The 16447-nt window shown below is 36.1% G+C and overlaps 3 protein-coding genes across 5 annotated transcripts; 1 reads left to right on the top strand and 2 right to left on the bottom strand.

The window, feature by feature from the left end:
* Positions 1-436: 436 nt before the first annotated feature.
* Positions 437-2278, bottom strand: LOC147280870 (Ribosomal protein S24e family protein). Its single transcript, XM_086246794.1, has 5 exons — positions 2113-2278; positions 1607-1648; positions 1126-1296; positions 771-857; positions 437-658 (listed from the first exon to the last, which is right to left on the bottom strand). Exons 1-5 carry the CDS (start codon positions 2182-2184, stop codon positions 617-619), a joined length of 414 nt encoding a protein of 137 aa, XP_086102920.1. The 5' UTR covers positions 2185-2278; the 3' UTR covers positions 437-616.
* Positions 2279-3978: 1700 nt separating this feature from the next.
* On the top strand, positions 3979-8560 carry LOC147280869 (myelin-associated oligodendrocyte basic protein). The gene is given in 7 exon segments (XM_086248928.1): positions 3979-4174; positions 4177-4595; positions 5373-5475; positions 5758-5813; positions 6794-6958; positions 7942-8055; positions 8157-8560. Coding segments are annotated over 7 exon segments (1011 nt in total). The 5' UTR covers positions 3979-4113; the 3' UTR covers positions 8250-8560.
* Positions 8561-10761: 2201 nt separating this feature from the next.
* On the bottom strand, positions 10762-14333 carry WNK1 (WNK family serine/threonine-protein kinase 1). 3 transcript variants are annotated; one of them, XM_086248924.1, is made up of 7 exons: positions 13864-14333; positions 13730-13767; positions 13336-13563; positions 12999-13216; positions 12645-12805; positions 12103-12541; positions 10762-11998 (listed from the first exon to the last, which is right to left on the bottom strand). In XM_086248924.1, exons 1-7 carry the CDS (start codon positions 14056-14058, stop codon positions 10956-10958), a joined length of 2322 nt encoding a protein of 773 aa, XP_086105050.1. In that variant the 5' UTR covers positions 14059-14333; the 3' UTR covers positions 10762-10955. The 3 variants fall into 3 exon arrangements, with proteins under 3 accessions (XP_086105050.1, XP_086105052.1, XP_086105053.1); XM_086248926.1 differs by having other exon boundaries at positions 12645-12802; XM_086248927.1 differs by lacking the exons at positions 13336-13563; positions 13730-13767; positions 13864-14333 and having other exon boundaries at positions 12645-12829; positions 12999-13136.
* Between the last annotated feature and the right edge of the window lie 2114 nt (positions 14334-16447).

The following is a 16447-nucleotide window of genomic DNA, read 5'->3' as shown; positions in this document are numbered from 1 at the left end:
TGAGCTAAAGTTCATAGACTCATTGTTCTTGCCTATTTCTACTATATCTCGTGCTCTATTAAAAAAAAAAACTAAATTGCACCATTCTCAACATTCTTAATATTTCAAAATCCTAAAATTTTGATCTTTTTTTAATTTTAAGATTAGCCATAATTAGTGACGACCACAGTGGCAATTATGGCTTAGGCATGGCAAGAAAATGGATATAGGATGGGCCTTGATAGGATAGAAAAGAAGTATTGTATTGCCCTCACAATGCAGTAGATTAACTTTGATAATTTCAACTATTTCAATTATAATCTAGAACAATATGGGAAAGTCCACTTTAGATTCAAAAGCACTTTCATTTTGAGGATCACACCATGCAAACTTCAAATTCTACTACTATGGTACTTGTGGCAAGAATGATAACTAAATGATGATGGAACTCAACAAATAATCTGAAATCTGTTGCTAATCAATATATAAAATTTGTCCTCTTCATACTCAAAATTTGCCAAAAAAAAAAAAAACAGCAACTAAATGGTAGTTGGCTCCAGCTAAGGGCAAAAGACAGGCTATTAAAAACAGCCCATTGCTGCTTATGGACTATAAAATCAGACCAAGATCACTGTTCTTATTTCTTCTTTCCAGCCTTGGCAGCATCCGAAGCCTTTGTCTGCACCAAATAATTGAATAAAAAGAACAAGGAGAACAAAAGCATAAGTACTGAAAGAAGCAAGGTATTGCAATCAAACTACAATAACTCAACCAACAAGCAATTTCTTTACCTTCTTTACTCCTCGGATCTTCTTGGCTCTATTCTTTCTCTCCTTCAACTGCTTCCTTGACTTTTCTACCTTGGTATCAAGTCCATTCTGCAATATAAAAAACACCTTAGTTGTATGAACATTGGAAATATAGAGCTTCCAAACAGCAAAAAGTTACCATATTGAAAAACAGCAAAAAGCAAACTTAGAAAGCATATTGAAAAGCATTGTATGAACATTGTATGAACAAAGTTACCATATTGAAAAACAGCAAAAAGCAAACTTAGTTGTATGAACATTGTATGAACAAAGTTACCATATTGAAAAACAGCAAAAAGCAAACTTAGATTAACTTATTAGTTTCCTCTAGACTTACCCTGATCAACCTGTACTTGGGCTCATACTTCTTTGCATTCTCAACAGAATCATAAATCAATCCAAAGCCAGTCGATTTACCACCACCAAAGTGTGTCCGGAACTTGAAAACAAAGATAGAATTCGGGTCCTTAACTTCATAAATTCTTGCCAACTTCTCCTTCAGCTCAGCCTTCACACAATATCAACAAACCAATATAATTTAATTAGGGAACATGTGTATAACTCAAATTACTGTTTTTTTACATGCTCCGGAAAGATATAAACTTCATGTTTTAAAGTGAATATTTTCCTTCATTTATTGAAGCCTTAGCATTGGTCAACCTCAATCGAGCTTTAACTTTATATTCACTAAAGATAGAGTATATCAAAATTTAATTTCTTTTCAAATTAAGCCAAAATATAGGTGATAAAAGTTCAGAATCAAAATTGCAAACAGATAGATATATGTAAGAGCTGAAAATAATTAAAATAATCAATACCTTGGAAACATTAGGCCTTCCTGGATGGAGAACATCAATGACCTTCATTAAACAAAAGTAGCAATGGAATTACAATTAAACCCACAAGAAGACTAATGAGGCTAACGGGAAAATGCAAGAAAATTGACAACAGCAAAATCCCATATATCATTTTCAACAACTTTTTGTTTAACTTTATTAAAGCCCACATAAGAAATAGTTCAGAAACCCTAGAGTTCTGATCACAAATAACACTAACCCAATTATTAATAAATCACTGTTTGGTTAATAAAAATCTCATCAAAACACATATTCAGATGAACAATGTTTGTTTGCGGAGAAAAATCACAAGATAAAAGAACAGAAAACAGCTAAAACATCACTGATTCTTATTCGTAAACAAGAAATCTAAACAGAGCAATGACCCATTTGAGTTAAAGATCCAAAAGCCCACTTAAACATTAAAGACTGAAACTTTTTAGTTTGAGGTTGCATACAAAAAAGAATGAAAAATATGGGCTACTTACGAATTGCTTGCGAGAGAGAAGCCTGTTGGTCATGAACTTCCTGGTACGGATGGTGACTGCCTTGTCCGCCATGGTTGGTTTTGATAGGCTTAGCCTTGGGTCTGGAACACACCTAACCAGAGGGCACAGAGACGCAAATGCAGTGGCAGCTGAGGCAGAGAGGGTGCGAGAGAAACAAAAGCTTAGCTTTTATTCGATTAGGGTTTTGAAAGAGGGTGACTGATGGGATTGGGTCTCTTTGGGCTTGGGCTTGGGCCGGGCTAACGCTGAAATCTTTGTAGGCCAGGCCCAAATGTGATACTTTCGGGCCGCAACCCTTCGGTCTTTGTATATGTTTATGAAGCTTCCTTCAGTTATAAAGTTTGATTTTAAGAAGAGAACAAGTGAACAACTACTAGCACTCGGATAGCTTGTAATTACACATCTTGGGGTACGTACGTGGTCTGGTTTGATCTCCAACAATTCAATGTGAAACTCTGAAATTGAATTGAACCCATCTCTATGATCTCTATCTCTAAGCTGGGTCTTAGAGATTACTTTCAAAGACATTGACTATTTTTCTCATCAATCTTTATGTGTATTGGATAATCAATTAAGGAGCTATAAATTCAAGTAAATGAGTAATTATCATAATTCAATTCAGTTTAGTGACCTTGCATACAATATTGAAGCTCGTACGTTAATTTTTTTTGTTGATAATTTTGAAACGTATGCGTAATAATATTACGTACACTATCATCATAATTAATTAAGATTAATTTTAATCTGTGAGCTTAACTGGATTAGGAAAAGAATGAAATTCATGATATATATCCTCTAGGCATATTGAACTATAAGTCTATAAGGATCTCTGATTGGTCACATGGTTTGAGCTTGGGAGGTTAACTGGCTAGGCTACAACCTCATGGACAACTATGTACTATAGTGTACCACTGCCTGCATTCACGAATCACAACCATTCAAAACAGCAAAACAGATCGACAACAAGGACCAGAACACAACTGATCCTAAACAGAAAAGTAAACACCATAGGTTCAACAACGTCAACTGGTGTAACAATATACACAGGCCTAAAAAGGACCTTAGTGAAAGTGAAACTAATTATATATATATGTGTGTGTGTGACTGTGTGGTGCTAAGCGCCTTCCATTTTTATTTGTAATATATGTTCGTACATCGTACATCTATCTGTCCCATGTAGATGGTGCTAGACTTTCTTAATAATGGCTTCAACACAATTGAAAGAGAGCATCAACCAACACAACTGAAACTGGACAAAATTGAATTCATTGGATGCCAACTTCTGTATATTTTAATGAAGAGTTTGCCACAAGCCTTCCAAATAATCACAAACAAACTGGTTGGGCAGTCAATAATAAAAAATAACTCTTTGAAAATTCATGAAAAAAAAAAACATAATGTGGACTTATTTGTATAAAATATGGATTTTATTTTTACAAAATAAACCTATTTATCATTTTAAATTTTAAGTGGATTTTTTTATACAAAGGTTCTAAAGTAGACTTTTTAATCATTTACATAAGTTTTAATGATTTATTTGTAATTAATCCTAAAATAAATAGTTGCAATATAATATGAAAAGTCACGTGCCCCAACATATATATCTATCTTCAATTCGTGAGTGTATGACAAAGTGAGAGACGAAGATGAGGTTGAGATTGAATGAATCAAAGGGACAGGTGCGTGGCCAGTAGCCACAACTCCCCCCATTTCTAAATTCTGATTTGATTTGATTTGATTTCTCTAAACCCAGAAATCCAACTCAATTTCTATCTTTCACCTTCGAAACAGCTTTCATGGCAACTACAGCTTCGTTGTTCCAACCCAACCCATTGAAATGGAAGCATATGCACAGCTACCCAGCCTACCCAATCCAATCAATTCTCTTGCCCACCATACCAAATAAATTCAGCGCTAAATGTAAGGTTAAATGCTTCTTCTCCGCGGAGAAGAAGCACTCAACCGTCTCAGAATCAAACCATGTCTCTCACTCGCTCATCATTCACGATAACCCACCAAACCCACTTGAATTTATCGCCGATAAATTCTTAAACGCTCTCAAGGCATTGAGAAAACCCGCAATGGCGGCCGTGCTGCTGGGTTTGTTGTTGATGTACGACCCCAATTCGGCATTGGCCGCCTCGGGCGGGCGGGTCGGCGGACGCGCCTTCTCGTCACGTTCGTCTTCTTCATCGTCGTCATCGAGGAGTTACTCGGTGCCGAGGACTTCAGGCCCCAATTTTTCGTACTCTGCGCCTTACTACGCGCCTTCGCCATTCGGGTTTGGCGGCGGCAGTGTATACGTGGGGCCAGCAGTTGGGGTCGGAGTGGGTGCCGGGTCGAGCTTCTTTCTCATCTTGACGGGTTTCGCAGCGTTCGTTTTGGTTTCGGGGTTCCTCTCCGATCGGTCCGACGATAGTCTGCTTACTGCTACCGAGAAAACAACTGTTCTCAAGCTTCAGGTATAGGCTTTAGTTCACATTCTTTATTATTCACTTCACTTTCTTTATGTATGCCTCTGAGTGATTGATTGAATGCTTATGGTGGTTGTTTAAGGACCAATTACTTGTTGGCAAAGCGACTTTGTCACAAGGCAGTGTTTTCTTTCAGGATGGTCTATTATTATTTATAGTATCTGGAAACTCTTTCTCCTGTAAATTTGGAGCTAATTATACCAATGAGTTATTAGTTGACTAGTTTACCCTGCATGGTATTCATCTCTTTCTTTATTGCATATAGGTTTTCTTTCAATTAGGATGTGCATGGTTTGGGTTGTAGGACTAGGATTTTGGTGCTGAAGTGGTTTTTGCTTTTCGGTATTGACACATGTTAAGGAAGGGCTTATTGTGCTTTGAGAAGCAAAATGTGGGGATCAACAAATGATATGGCTGTAAAATAAGTACCATGGAGAATGAATTTAAGATGCATGAATATTCTGGGCTTGGATGAAAAGAATGTGAAGCTACTACCTAAGAAATACACCAAGATTGACTGGCTTTAACATCAGAACAAAAAGGTCAGAGTAGGGGATGATGCATACAGTTTAGAAATCTGACATTTTATGCTGTAAATACACGAGCATAATTCTTTAAAATGTTTGTTTAGCAACCTAAAAAGATGTGATATAAGTTGCCCTTTTCAATGTTGTTAATTGGGATGCACTTTATATACTCTTGTGTTGCATACAATGGACAAGCTGTTCTCAATTGTTTCTCCATCATTTTGTCCCCTTCTCTAAGGTTGGTTTGTTGGGCCTGGCACGAGGGCTCCAAAGGGATCTTGATAGGATTGCTAGAACTGCAGATACTTCTACCCCTGAGGGTTTGAGCTATGTTGTGACAGGTGAACCTTATCAATTATTCTCTTCCCATTTGGTTTGATTTGTTTTTCTTGTTTTATAAGTTATGGCTTAAAAAAATCATTTGAAGACTTCTCACTGTTATGGAAATATTTTTGTCACAAACTGTGATATATACTTTTGCACTGTGCTTGTAGGATTGGGTGTTGGTATTGTACCGATATGTATATAATAGTCCATACCCAAAAATTCAAGCATCTCTTTTTATTTGAACTCTTTTTCCTTTAGGTATTCTGATGCAATTTTCACTCCACCTTTGATTGCAGAGACAACACTAGCTTTGCTTCGGCATCCTGATTATTGCATCTCAGGTTATTCATCTGTAAGTTCAATATCATCCCTTGGAGTACTTGATTGATCTACATAGGTGACCAAGTACAATTTGGTGCAAAGTTGTTACCTACTTATTACAGGTGGTGGAAGTGGAAACCCTAGGGAGATATAATAAATCAAAGGGATTCTTTTTCTCCCTTAAAATAATTGTTACCCAAAAATTATGAGATAATATATGTATATATGTATGATGCCATTGGAAGCTATCGAATAATCCAAACAAAATATGATAACTTTATAAAGATTAAAACCATAACTGCTTTTAGATGTCTTCTGAACATATGCAAGACATTAAAAAAAAACCTAGTATTTCTGCTTCTCTTCAAAAGAATGTGAGGGTGGTGATCTACGTCGGTGAAAAACTAGAATTTAGTGTCATGTTGGTGCTGCTATTGTTTACCATTATTAGAGGTGCTGGTATCCTTTAGGACATTATAACAAATCAAAAGGAATTCCTTCCAATGCTTCTATAACATATTGTTTGCCAAAAAAATGAGAGGCACTGCTTTATAGATGTCTTGTGCGCATAAACAATGTTTTCATCATTAATTTCTTTTCGACCTACAAATTAGAGAAGGGAATAGGATAGGCAAACATGCACTGTTGGTGCATATAAGGATGTAATATTTGATGCTCTTTTTTTCCTGTTCATCGGAGACAAACTGGAAGATAGACTAGTTGCTCCACATGAAGTGCGCTCAATATCATTGAGAGAATAACTATATTGTCTAGTTGGGTGGACATGCATATCTACCCTTTCAATTTTCATACATAGGAAGTAGGTAGTTTTGTTTTTTTTTTTTTTCTTATTTTGATCTTTTCATTATGGGGGTCTACCACATTATTAATGGTTGGAGTTTTTCATTGCGTACTTGCTAATTTGGATATATGGACCAAAAGAGAAAATATAACTAGATTTTGATATGGGGAATGTCAAGGACATGATTTTAACTTCTGGCATGCTTGTAGGTGGCTCTAAAGCGAAGCATAGAGGATGCAGAGAAACGCTTTAATCAACTTTCTATCGAAGAAAGGGGTAAATTTGATGAAGAGACACTTGTCAATGTGAACAGCATAAAAAAACAGAGCTCATCAAGCCCAAGAGCTAATGGATTCCGCAATGAATATATAGTGGTAAGGTCAACTTGAGATAGGCCATGTTAAAATGCATTCCAAGTTTTTCTGTGTCAGTGACCTTGATTCAAATATAAGCATTGTGTTATAGAGGTTCTGCTAGCCTATTCTGTGATGGAGATCAGTGGTCATCTATTTTCCTAGTTATCACCTTTCATAATCATTATTAGTTGTATTTTCATGTTACCATATAATATGTATAAAGGTCTTATCTGTTTTCATATTTTCATAGTGTACATCATTAAGCTTATGATTATTACTTAGGCCTTCGTAGTTCACTTTAGAGTTTAGGCGGACATGATTATTGAATTAATGAATTTGAGTTATTTGCTCATTATCTTTATATTCTTCTGTCTAATCTCCATCTGGTTCTACATCATTATGCAAGTATTGGAAAATATGCACTCTTTGGTCCTTGCCATAAGGTGGACATCCTTGACATGCTTTTGTATCATTGAGATTCCCAACTTACTTGGCTTACTTGACCAATTTTGCTTGGCTTTCTGTTTCTCAATCCATGTTTACCATAGGATTAAACCTATGTGACTGGATTTAATGGATCCTCTTACCACCAAGCCGCCATCCTTTGTTTGGTAAAGCACTTTGTTCTTGCCCTGTATCTATCCTAAATATATATAAAGGACAAATCAATGGAGGAAACTGTAGTATTTTCTCATATTTGCAGTAAGATTATGAATATTTCCTTACCTCATCTTTGGACTGCAATAAATCTTTTTGTAGTCTTCTTATTTTGGTACATATGCAGTCATATGGATAACTTATGTTGTGTAAATGTAGGAAGTGATTGCCATGCTTCTATTATAGATCTGACATGGTACCATATAATATGTATAATGATATATCTCTTCTAGTCTTGTAGGAATAAGACAAAATTTCATGATTGAGTTAGCTAGTTCTAGGATTGTTTTAGGGAATAAAAATGTAAATATATAATCTTTTTTCTGACAATGAATTTCAATCAGGCAACAATATTGGTGGCTGCTGAAGGAGTGCATAAGTTGCCTACCATCAATGGCAGTGGTGACTTGAAGGAAGCATTGCAGACGCTTGCAGCCATTCCCTCTAACAAAATATTGGTAAATAAGATTCCTACTTTGACTTGTAGCTTGTAAATTTCTCTTTTTTATCTGTGCTTGATATATATATGTATATATATATTTTGTTCTTTTTCCTGCAGGCAGTAGAGGTGTTGTGGACTCCTCAGAATGAAGGTGACACTCTGTCGGAGCGGGAACTACTTGAAGATTACCCGCTTCTGAGGCCTTTATGAGAGAACATATGGGCTACCCTGCACTATTCAGCAAGAGGCATGAACTGAACTGCATATTGGATGAAGGGCCATATAATGAGGGGATAACTGGTGTACAGAAATAATACATTTCTAAGGTTTGACTAGAGTGGGTTTTTTTTTTTTTTTTTCCGTATTATACTTACTTTTATTCAAAGGTTTCTATATTTAGTATAGAGTTTCACTGCATTAACTACAATAATTCTTGTAAATTTAATCTGATGAAAGCTTCAGTTAGACCACATAATATCTGGCCATTTCTTTTATGGTAATGAATGCTATATTGAGGTACACTCATTTATAATTTTCTATACCAAAAAATAAAGTTGAGATTGTTGAAGGTTGCTCTACAATATCCTAGTAGAAAGGTTATTTATGCTATATATACATTCTTTTTAGTCTAGATCATCTGCTGAGCATTTTGGTGCTGGAAAGCAAGCTAATTTTGTTTGTAATCAATCAAGCACCAAAGGTTCCTTCTACTTCTGAGGTAGTAGAGTGGGTTTTGCTGCTAACTTGGTATGGTGTGGTTTAGTTAGTGGTTACCTCTGGTTAGGTGTATACCAAGGACGTGTATGTCTTGGTTGGACTAAGCTTCAAAACTAGTGTCATTCACGTATTGTGGAGTTTGCCTAACATTCCTTCCTCTATTGGACATGGGAGCTGCATAACAATGACAGGGATGGTTGACTCTGGTTTTTCAGGCACAAAACTTATCAGGCTTTTTTAACTGGACAAGCTGGGTTGAACTTGGGTCCAGCAAAGGTTGGGCCAGTTGAACCCAAGTGGTCCAACTCCAATAATCCTGGCGGCTTTGCCATCCCTGAAAAGCTAAAAGTGGAAGTGATATTCTGAATCACAACTTTTTGCTTTGGTGGAATAATTGAGCACAACTTGCATAAGGATTAAGGATATAGTATGGGTATTTTCAAAGAAAAAATTCGTCTTTTATTTATTTCCCATTAAAATCACATGTTTTTTGGTATGGATATAATTCTATAAAGGTGGAATATTGTAAACCAAGTCGAATTTTTCCTCCCAAGGTCCATTTATCCCTCAGGGTTCAAATTGCTTTTTCTGGGTCTGCAATCCATTTAGAGCTCGGGTTAAACGTTTCAAGCATAAATTTCTTTACCGGAATAGCTGTCTTTCAATGGACACTTTCTCAAAAGGTTATGTTAAAGGAATATATCTACGTGGTGAAAAAGGAGTTAAATATTGATTATATTAAGGTGGTAAAAAACCATTTTTCACGACTTTAAAAGTTCACACTTGACAAAGGATAGGCAGGCTACTGTGCTTGTGATCACGAAATGTCGAGCAAAGCAAACTCTGCAAATCTTTTAGCCCTTAAACATGAATGCCAACTTCACATCATCATCATCATCATCATCATGATTCACCATCGTATTATTTAAGTGAGAAAGGTGGTAAGCATGCAACCTTTTGTTCACCATTATTTGCTTGTTACAAACTTTAAAAGTTGTGATTGTGATCACTGCCATCTAATTATCAAAATATCTGAATATATTTCCTTAAATTTTTTGATAAATTAAATCATTCAACATTATTGGGTAAGGTAACCTTCTTCTTGTTTCTTAATTCTGATCCATATCGAAGACTTCACGCATCTATACTCGTCTGGATTTCCCCATAAAGTTGCAATTTTAAAACCATTTGTGAGTTGATCACTTGGTCTCAATTCAACAGCCACATATATAAATAAACAAAAGCAATAGTTGGAGTCCACCATGCCACCCACTTTAATTACAAGCCAAGAAAGAAAGAAAATGAAGTGCTATCTGTCTCTGGATTGAGTTTTGACCCTGCAAAGCACTTACCACTACTAGAAGAAGACTACAACATATGGTACTAGTAGCGATGGCTTATATGTGATTTTGATTATCCTACGTGTCTTTGTCAAAGTAAGCCTAGCCAAGCGAGTTAATATAGTATGTGGGCCATCCCATATTAAAGGGAACCATCTTTGGCCATATGGGCAAGTTCCAGATCAGAATCTGTAAGTAGATCAGCATGCATGGGACATGATTGTTCTGGTGGGGCCATGCAATTCATCCTCTTTGAAAAACCCACTCCATAATTGATATTTAGGAGAGAAAAAGAAGGGGAGGGGGGGGGGGGGGGTCAGGGGTCCTACAGCAACCTTAGCAAAAAGTCCTGATAAAACCTCTCATTCGCCAGCAAAGCATGGCCAATAATTCAATTCATCATCACTTTTCATCAATCTCAATCTAAGAGCAAGACTCAAAAAGCACCCAAAACAGAGAAAAAAATATATATCTTTGGCGTACAATGAGAATGTATATAACATCTCTCGTAATAAATTTTATCACATAATAACTTATTACGTGACTAATTATTCCGTGACTGATACGTAAAGATATGATAGTGAGATGATATGAAGAATTTCTCAGCTACATGCCTTGTTGGTCACATATTTACTTAACTTATCGTTACCAATAACCCATTTGGAGAAACATAACAAAAACAAGATCGACTTGAATAGAATGAATCTTATACGCCTCAAAACTTGCATTTTCCCTCAAAATTCATAATACACATCCCTTAGTCGAAAAAGGGTGCCCTTGGTGAACCATACAGGATGATACTTACAGCCTATGTAAATTTCTCGAACTTACAAAAGAATACATTTGGTGCCCTGCAAATTTATACATCAACAGCATCAACTGGGAGGGAAACTGCTCTGCGAAGAGATTGAGGAAGCAGTGCCCCAGTGTAGAAACTCTTGGCAGCAGCCACATCCTCTGCATTCGGAGACTCCATTGCCTCACAATTTCGGACCCTTTGGGTTTCCGAACTGGGGCAGCTCTTATTAAGATAAGCATGGCAAGTGGGACTAAAATGTCTGCCATTGTTGTTTCCTTGTAATGTGTTTGATACCAAAGATGATAAGACCCCATTGTCTATTTTGTGTTCTTTACTTCCAGTATTTGAAGATTTTGAGACAAGTCCTAACTGCTGATCTCTGATTTCTCTCAACTCCATCTGGTGCTTTGCTTTGAGCCATCTAAATTCCTTCTGTATGCCATTCTCAGAATTGTCTGAGCGGTCACAGGAAATTGAAGGGATCATGGAAAAAGAGTGTGAACCGGATAAATTTCTGATTGAGTTTCTTGCGTCGGATGCAATATTCTTTTCCAATTTAAGATCCTGCTCATCCTTAACTGTGACTAACTGATCCATTTTTTCATACTCTTCGTCGGAATGGCTCTGTCCGGAGTCCACGGAACTAAGTTCACGACTTTCATGCTGTCCCCAAATTTCTTGGTAATGAAGGTAGTTTGATTGGCTTGACTCATTTGGTGCACCCTCTGTCACATGATGCTCAGACTCATCGGCTTGGTATGTTATCTCCTCGAAACGACCATGCATTGAAGCGCATCCGTGTTTACAACATTGCAAGTTTTTGGCGCCCGGGTTATTTGACAGAAACTCCATCAGGGAACCACTAGAGGTGTAGATGGAAGCACAATTGTGACACAAGTTTTGATTGGAAAAGCGGGGTGTTTCCTCTATTCCTGGCCCTGGCTCCCATTCAGGCACCAACAAAGCAATCTCTCCATCAATCATATCTGCTATTCCGGTTACATCCTGATCGGTGATATCCAACTCCGCAACCATTTCAGTTGCCACACTCAATGCTGTATCTGTCTCAATGTCAAACGGGAAATAAATGTTCCGGATACGACCTGCAAAGTAATAGGGTTACAGTGCTACTTTTAATTAAATTACCACAAGCATACAATCCATATATAAACTTTGGAAAGAAAATAAAGGCTAAAGACAACCAAACCTTCTTTATCTGAAATTCTAAGTCTCAAAAAGATGCCACCATCTTCTCTTCTCTTCCCTTTAATACTTATGTCAACATCTTCAGAATGTTCATCATCATGGTGCTCAAACAGTTCAATTCCACTTGATTCCATCTCAACAGGATGATACCCCCATTCATTTTGGGCATCAAAACCATAACCATTCGAGTATCCATTACTAAAGGAACTGTTGCTTCGATGAAGCTCGAAAAGAGGCTGCCTTATAAGAGGATCCATGTCATCAAGCTGCCTACCATAATCTACTGGTCTCGAATCGTATTCACATTCATCAATTTGGAGAAAAGGGTCGTTCAAAAGCTCCCTTGCAGAGAGCCTCAACGACGCAGTTGCCAAGCATTTCTCAACAAACTGTCGTACTTCTGGATCTTTTACTTTGTACAGAGCATCTGGTTTTTTCCCCTATGAAATAAAGAATGTCAAAGGAATCTAGCTGTCACATTTTTTCTATAAAAGTAAAGCATGACACTGGAGAGAAAGAGAAAGAGAAAGAGAATCCTCTTACAGAAACAACTTTCTTGTAGATCTGAGCAGGATGAGTGCATTCACTATATGGATATTCAAAAGTTACCATTTCCAAAATGCACATCCCAAATGAATAAATGTCAACTAGCTCATTATATGCCTCTTCATACACTTCTGGAGCCATGAACTCTGGTGTCCCTACTTAATAAAAAAGGCACAAAAAATCTATACACATATTAACTTCTAAGTCAATAACAATCACCTCTTCCAATTAACTCTACAAATTACCGAAAAGAACAAAATTCAAAAAGGGGCATTTCATATCTTAGTAAATTTCATGCTCAATATGATAATTTATGAACCAAATCTTATTGGATGAATCAGTCTAACTTACCAACACAAGCGGCATGTGATTTCCTTAGGATTGCTGCTAATCCAAGATCACCAATCTTCACTTCCCCTTGGTTTCCATTGACAAAGATGTTGTCACACTTGAGATCTCTATGGATCACAGGAGGGTCATGGCTATGTAGATACAGAAGCCCACTCAAGATCTGCCTGCACCAATGCTTCACTGCTCTGATGTTAACTCTCTTGTGCTTTAGCCTGTACCTATCAGTAATAAGAAAGCAAGAAAACCCACAAAAGATTATCAGAAATCTAAAAAATCTAAGAAATGGATTAAGGGGAGGAAAGCATAAATATTTATTAAAAACTCACAAAATACGTACTGCCTAAGAGTCCCAGAAGTGAACATTTCAGTCACAAAATTGATGTTCCTGTTTGCTGTATCAACCCAAGAAGTGTAGAACTTCATAATGTTTTTGTGCTTCAATGTCTTTAGGAGATGAATTTCACAGTAGAGCCTCTCAAGATCTTCAGGGCTTTGAAGGAAATCATAAAGCTTGACCTGGTTCCAAGCAACTTCAATCCCTTCATACTCATCAAATGCTCTGTAACTGCACCAATCGAACACAGATAAACACTCAACAAATGACCAATCTATCAAATACCCATTTGCAAATATTCTCAGAAAAACCCAAGACAGAACTTGTTCAAAACTTTGAGAAATTTGAACTGGGTTTGCTTGAAAATTTGAAGAAATATAAGAGCTTGAATTCATACACTGTCTTTGAAGCTCCTTTGCCAAGGATTTCATTGTACTGCAACAAAAACACACAAATAAGAAACTCAAACTCCAAGCAGATGAAACAGAGAGAGAGAGAGAGAGAGAGAGAGAGAGAGAGAGGTGTAGTTACTCTGCCATATCTGCCAGTTGGATCGACTTCAACAAACTCAGAGTAATCGGGTTCAAGATGTGAGAGACCATTCATTTCTGTAAACAATAGCAAATTACCAATCTCAGTTTTGGCTCTCTTTAATTCTTCTTTGCTATGATTAGCTGCTGCTGCTGCTGCTGCTGCTGCTGCTTCCCTAATGGCTTCTTCTTGCATTCTGACACATACACAAACAGAGAGAGAGTGGAGAGAAAGAGAGAAAGAGAAATGGTCTGATTTATCATAAAATATTACTTTCTCAACGTTTCAGGAGATGAAAATAAAAAAGACCCCAAAGAAAAATTATCATTTTTTTTTTCTTTTTCTTTTGGGAGGGAACAATAAATGCTTAATATTTAATGTTGGGACAGAGAATGGCAAGGTTTTGTGACTCTTTCCACATTTTCTGAGGGAATACAAACAGAGCAAACCCACCCAGACCCACGACGGTACGTGACAAATGTCTGTAGTTTTAATTGCAGCAGAAGAGGGTAGACATGCAAATGTGTGTAAAAGTAACCGATCAAACACACAAGCAAAGAAATGGTCCCACTTGAGACTTGAGTTTGATGCATGCTTCTCAACTCAAGCATGGACCATGCTCCTCCTCCCTCCTCTACTGTCTGTCATACACTCGACTGGAATATTAACTGAATCAATTTATATCTTTTATTTTATTTTGGGTGGGTATATGACTATATGCATATCATCAAAAATTCAATCACACACGAGTAGTTGAATGAATGAATTGAAATGATGAGCCATCTTTGTATCAAAAAATAATATAAAAATGATTGCCAAATCTTTTTTAAAGAAACTATTAGTATTAATACTTGAGAATCTTTGAGTTTTTTCACTTTTCTTTGTTTTCTACCTTTTTTATGGCTAGTACTACTATATACTTAGCAATTTTCTTTACTAAATTTTGTTCTTATTATTGATGGATCGGATATCTTTAAGTTTACAAATGATAAATATCAATTTAAAATCTATTACTTTTGAAATTTTATCTCCACATAAATATACATTCATCATTCATTCAAAACAACGTTCTTTTCTTTTGGACTAGATAATAAAATCTCAATCTAAAATTTATTACCTTTTACATTTTAATTTGACACGTTTTATTCATTCAAATTTTTATTCTGAATTCTCATTTATTACTACTAAATAAAATGTTGATATGTGTGGTGACATATTATTTAGTAAATAAATTTAATGATTCTAACAATATTGCAGCCTCATACATACTCGAGGGGAGCTCATTGGGGAGGTACCGTATCTTTGACTGGGATGCATTTACTAACAAGTAAAATCTGTAACAGTTATTGATTTGCTTTTTCAATAGCTACGGAAGAAGATGATCTTCATCATTCTAGATGATGGTAACAATTATACCATTATAAAAAGAAAAAATGATAATAAAAATAAAAATGCGAGTCAAACAATGTTGGAGACCGCAAACGTGAAAGGATACAATGTAATAACAGTAATATATACTCATAGAATAAGCCTCCTCTGACCCCCAAAAAAGAAAAGATTAAGCCTCACGGAGAAAACAGAAGCAATGTAGAAAATTGAAGAGCTAATGCAATTCCCAATCCCAAACTCTCCAAACTGGCAAACCCAGATTTTGTTTTTGGACTGACCAACCCCAGATTCATATGTAAAGGAGAGGATGGGAAAAAAAAAAAAAAAAAGGAAGAAAAAGATATATCATATATGTATGTAAGAAATCATGAGTGATGTAAATTTGCAAATTTAGGAAAACAACAATAGAAAAGACAGTGTACGTGGCTTGGATTTTGGACTCATGTTCATGTGATTCTGTCAGACATGCATAGTTAAGCTGCATATGCTGTTGTGTTGTAATAATCCTTTTCAAAGTGGCACTTGGTTTTTTTTATTTATTTATCTATTGGCCTTGTTGATTGGCTTGCTTCCTTGAGACTTGGAGGATATCAATTAAAATGCATTATTTAGACTGAATTACCAAAATGGCTATTACAACCACATGTTGATTCCAAGGATACTTCAGTAATTTTAGATGCTCTAAGAAATTGACTACGCTCATGGGTATCCAAAGAGGGCACATGAGTTGTTAGAAGACGAGTTTTCAATTTGGTGACTTCGATCTCACTTGTCCGACCAAATTTTGAAATGCATAGATTAATTAGAAGGTGCATATATGCAAATTTGTGTTTAGCCTCTCGATCTTAAGCTTGATTAAAAGTTGTCAGGTTCTAATTTTACAATTTCAACTGTTATTAAACTAGTAAAAAATCGAGATTCTAAAATCAACTTACTTATTTCCGAATAAAAAAAAATCTAATTCTACAAAGTGGGTATATTCTATTCTCTTCAACATATTTCAACTATTAATAGATGAAAAAGTTTGGGCTTTGGCCCCTATAGACAGTACCCAAAGAAAAAGTTTGTGTTTAATTATTACTCTTTTAAAATAAATCATAATGAAATTCCGGATGAACTCATATATCAAGAAAAAGAAGTTCTAACTAATGCATTATGCATTGGGACAATCAGCAATAAAAGGTAATGGCTATTA

The sequence above is a fragment of the Dryas octopetala genome, chromosome 6 (genome assembly GCF_963921425.1).
Source record: "Dryas octopetala chromosome 6, drDryOcto1.1, whole genome shotgun sequence".
Taxonomy (NCBI): Eukaryota; Viridiplantae; Streptophyta; class Magnoliopsida; order Rosales; family Rosaceae; genus Dryas; species Dryas octopetala.
This window is presented reverse-complemented; position numbering and strand designations above follow the sequence as displayed.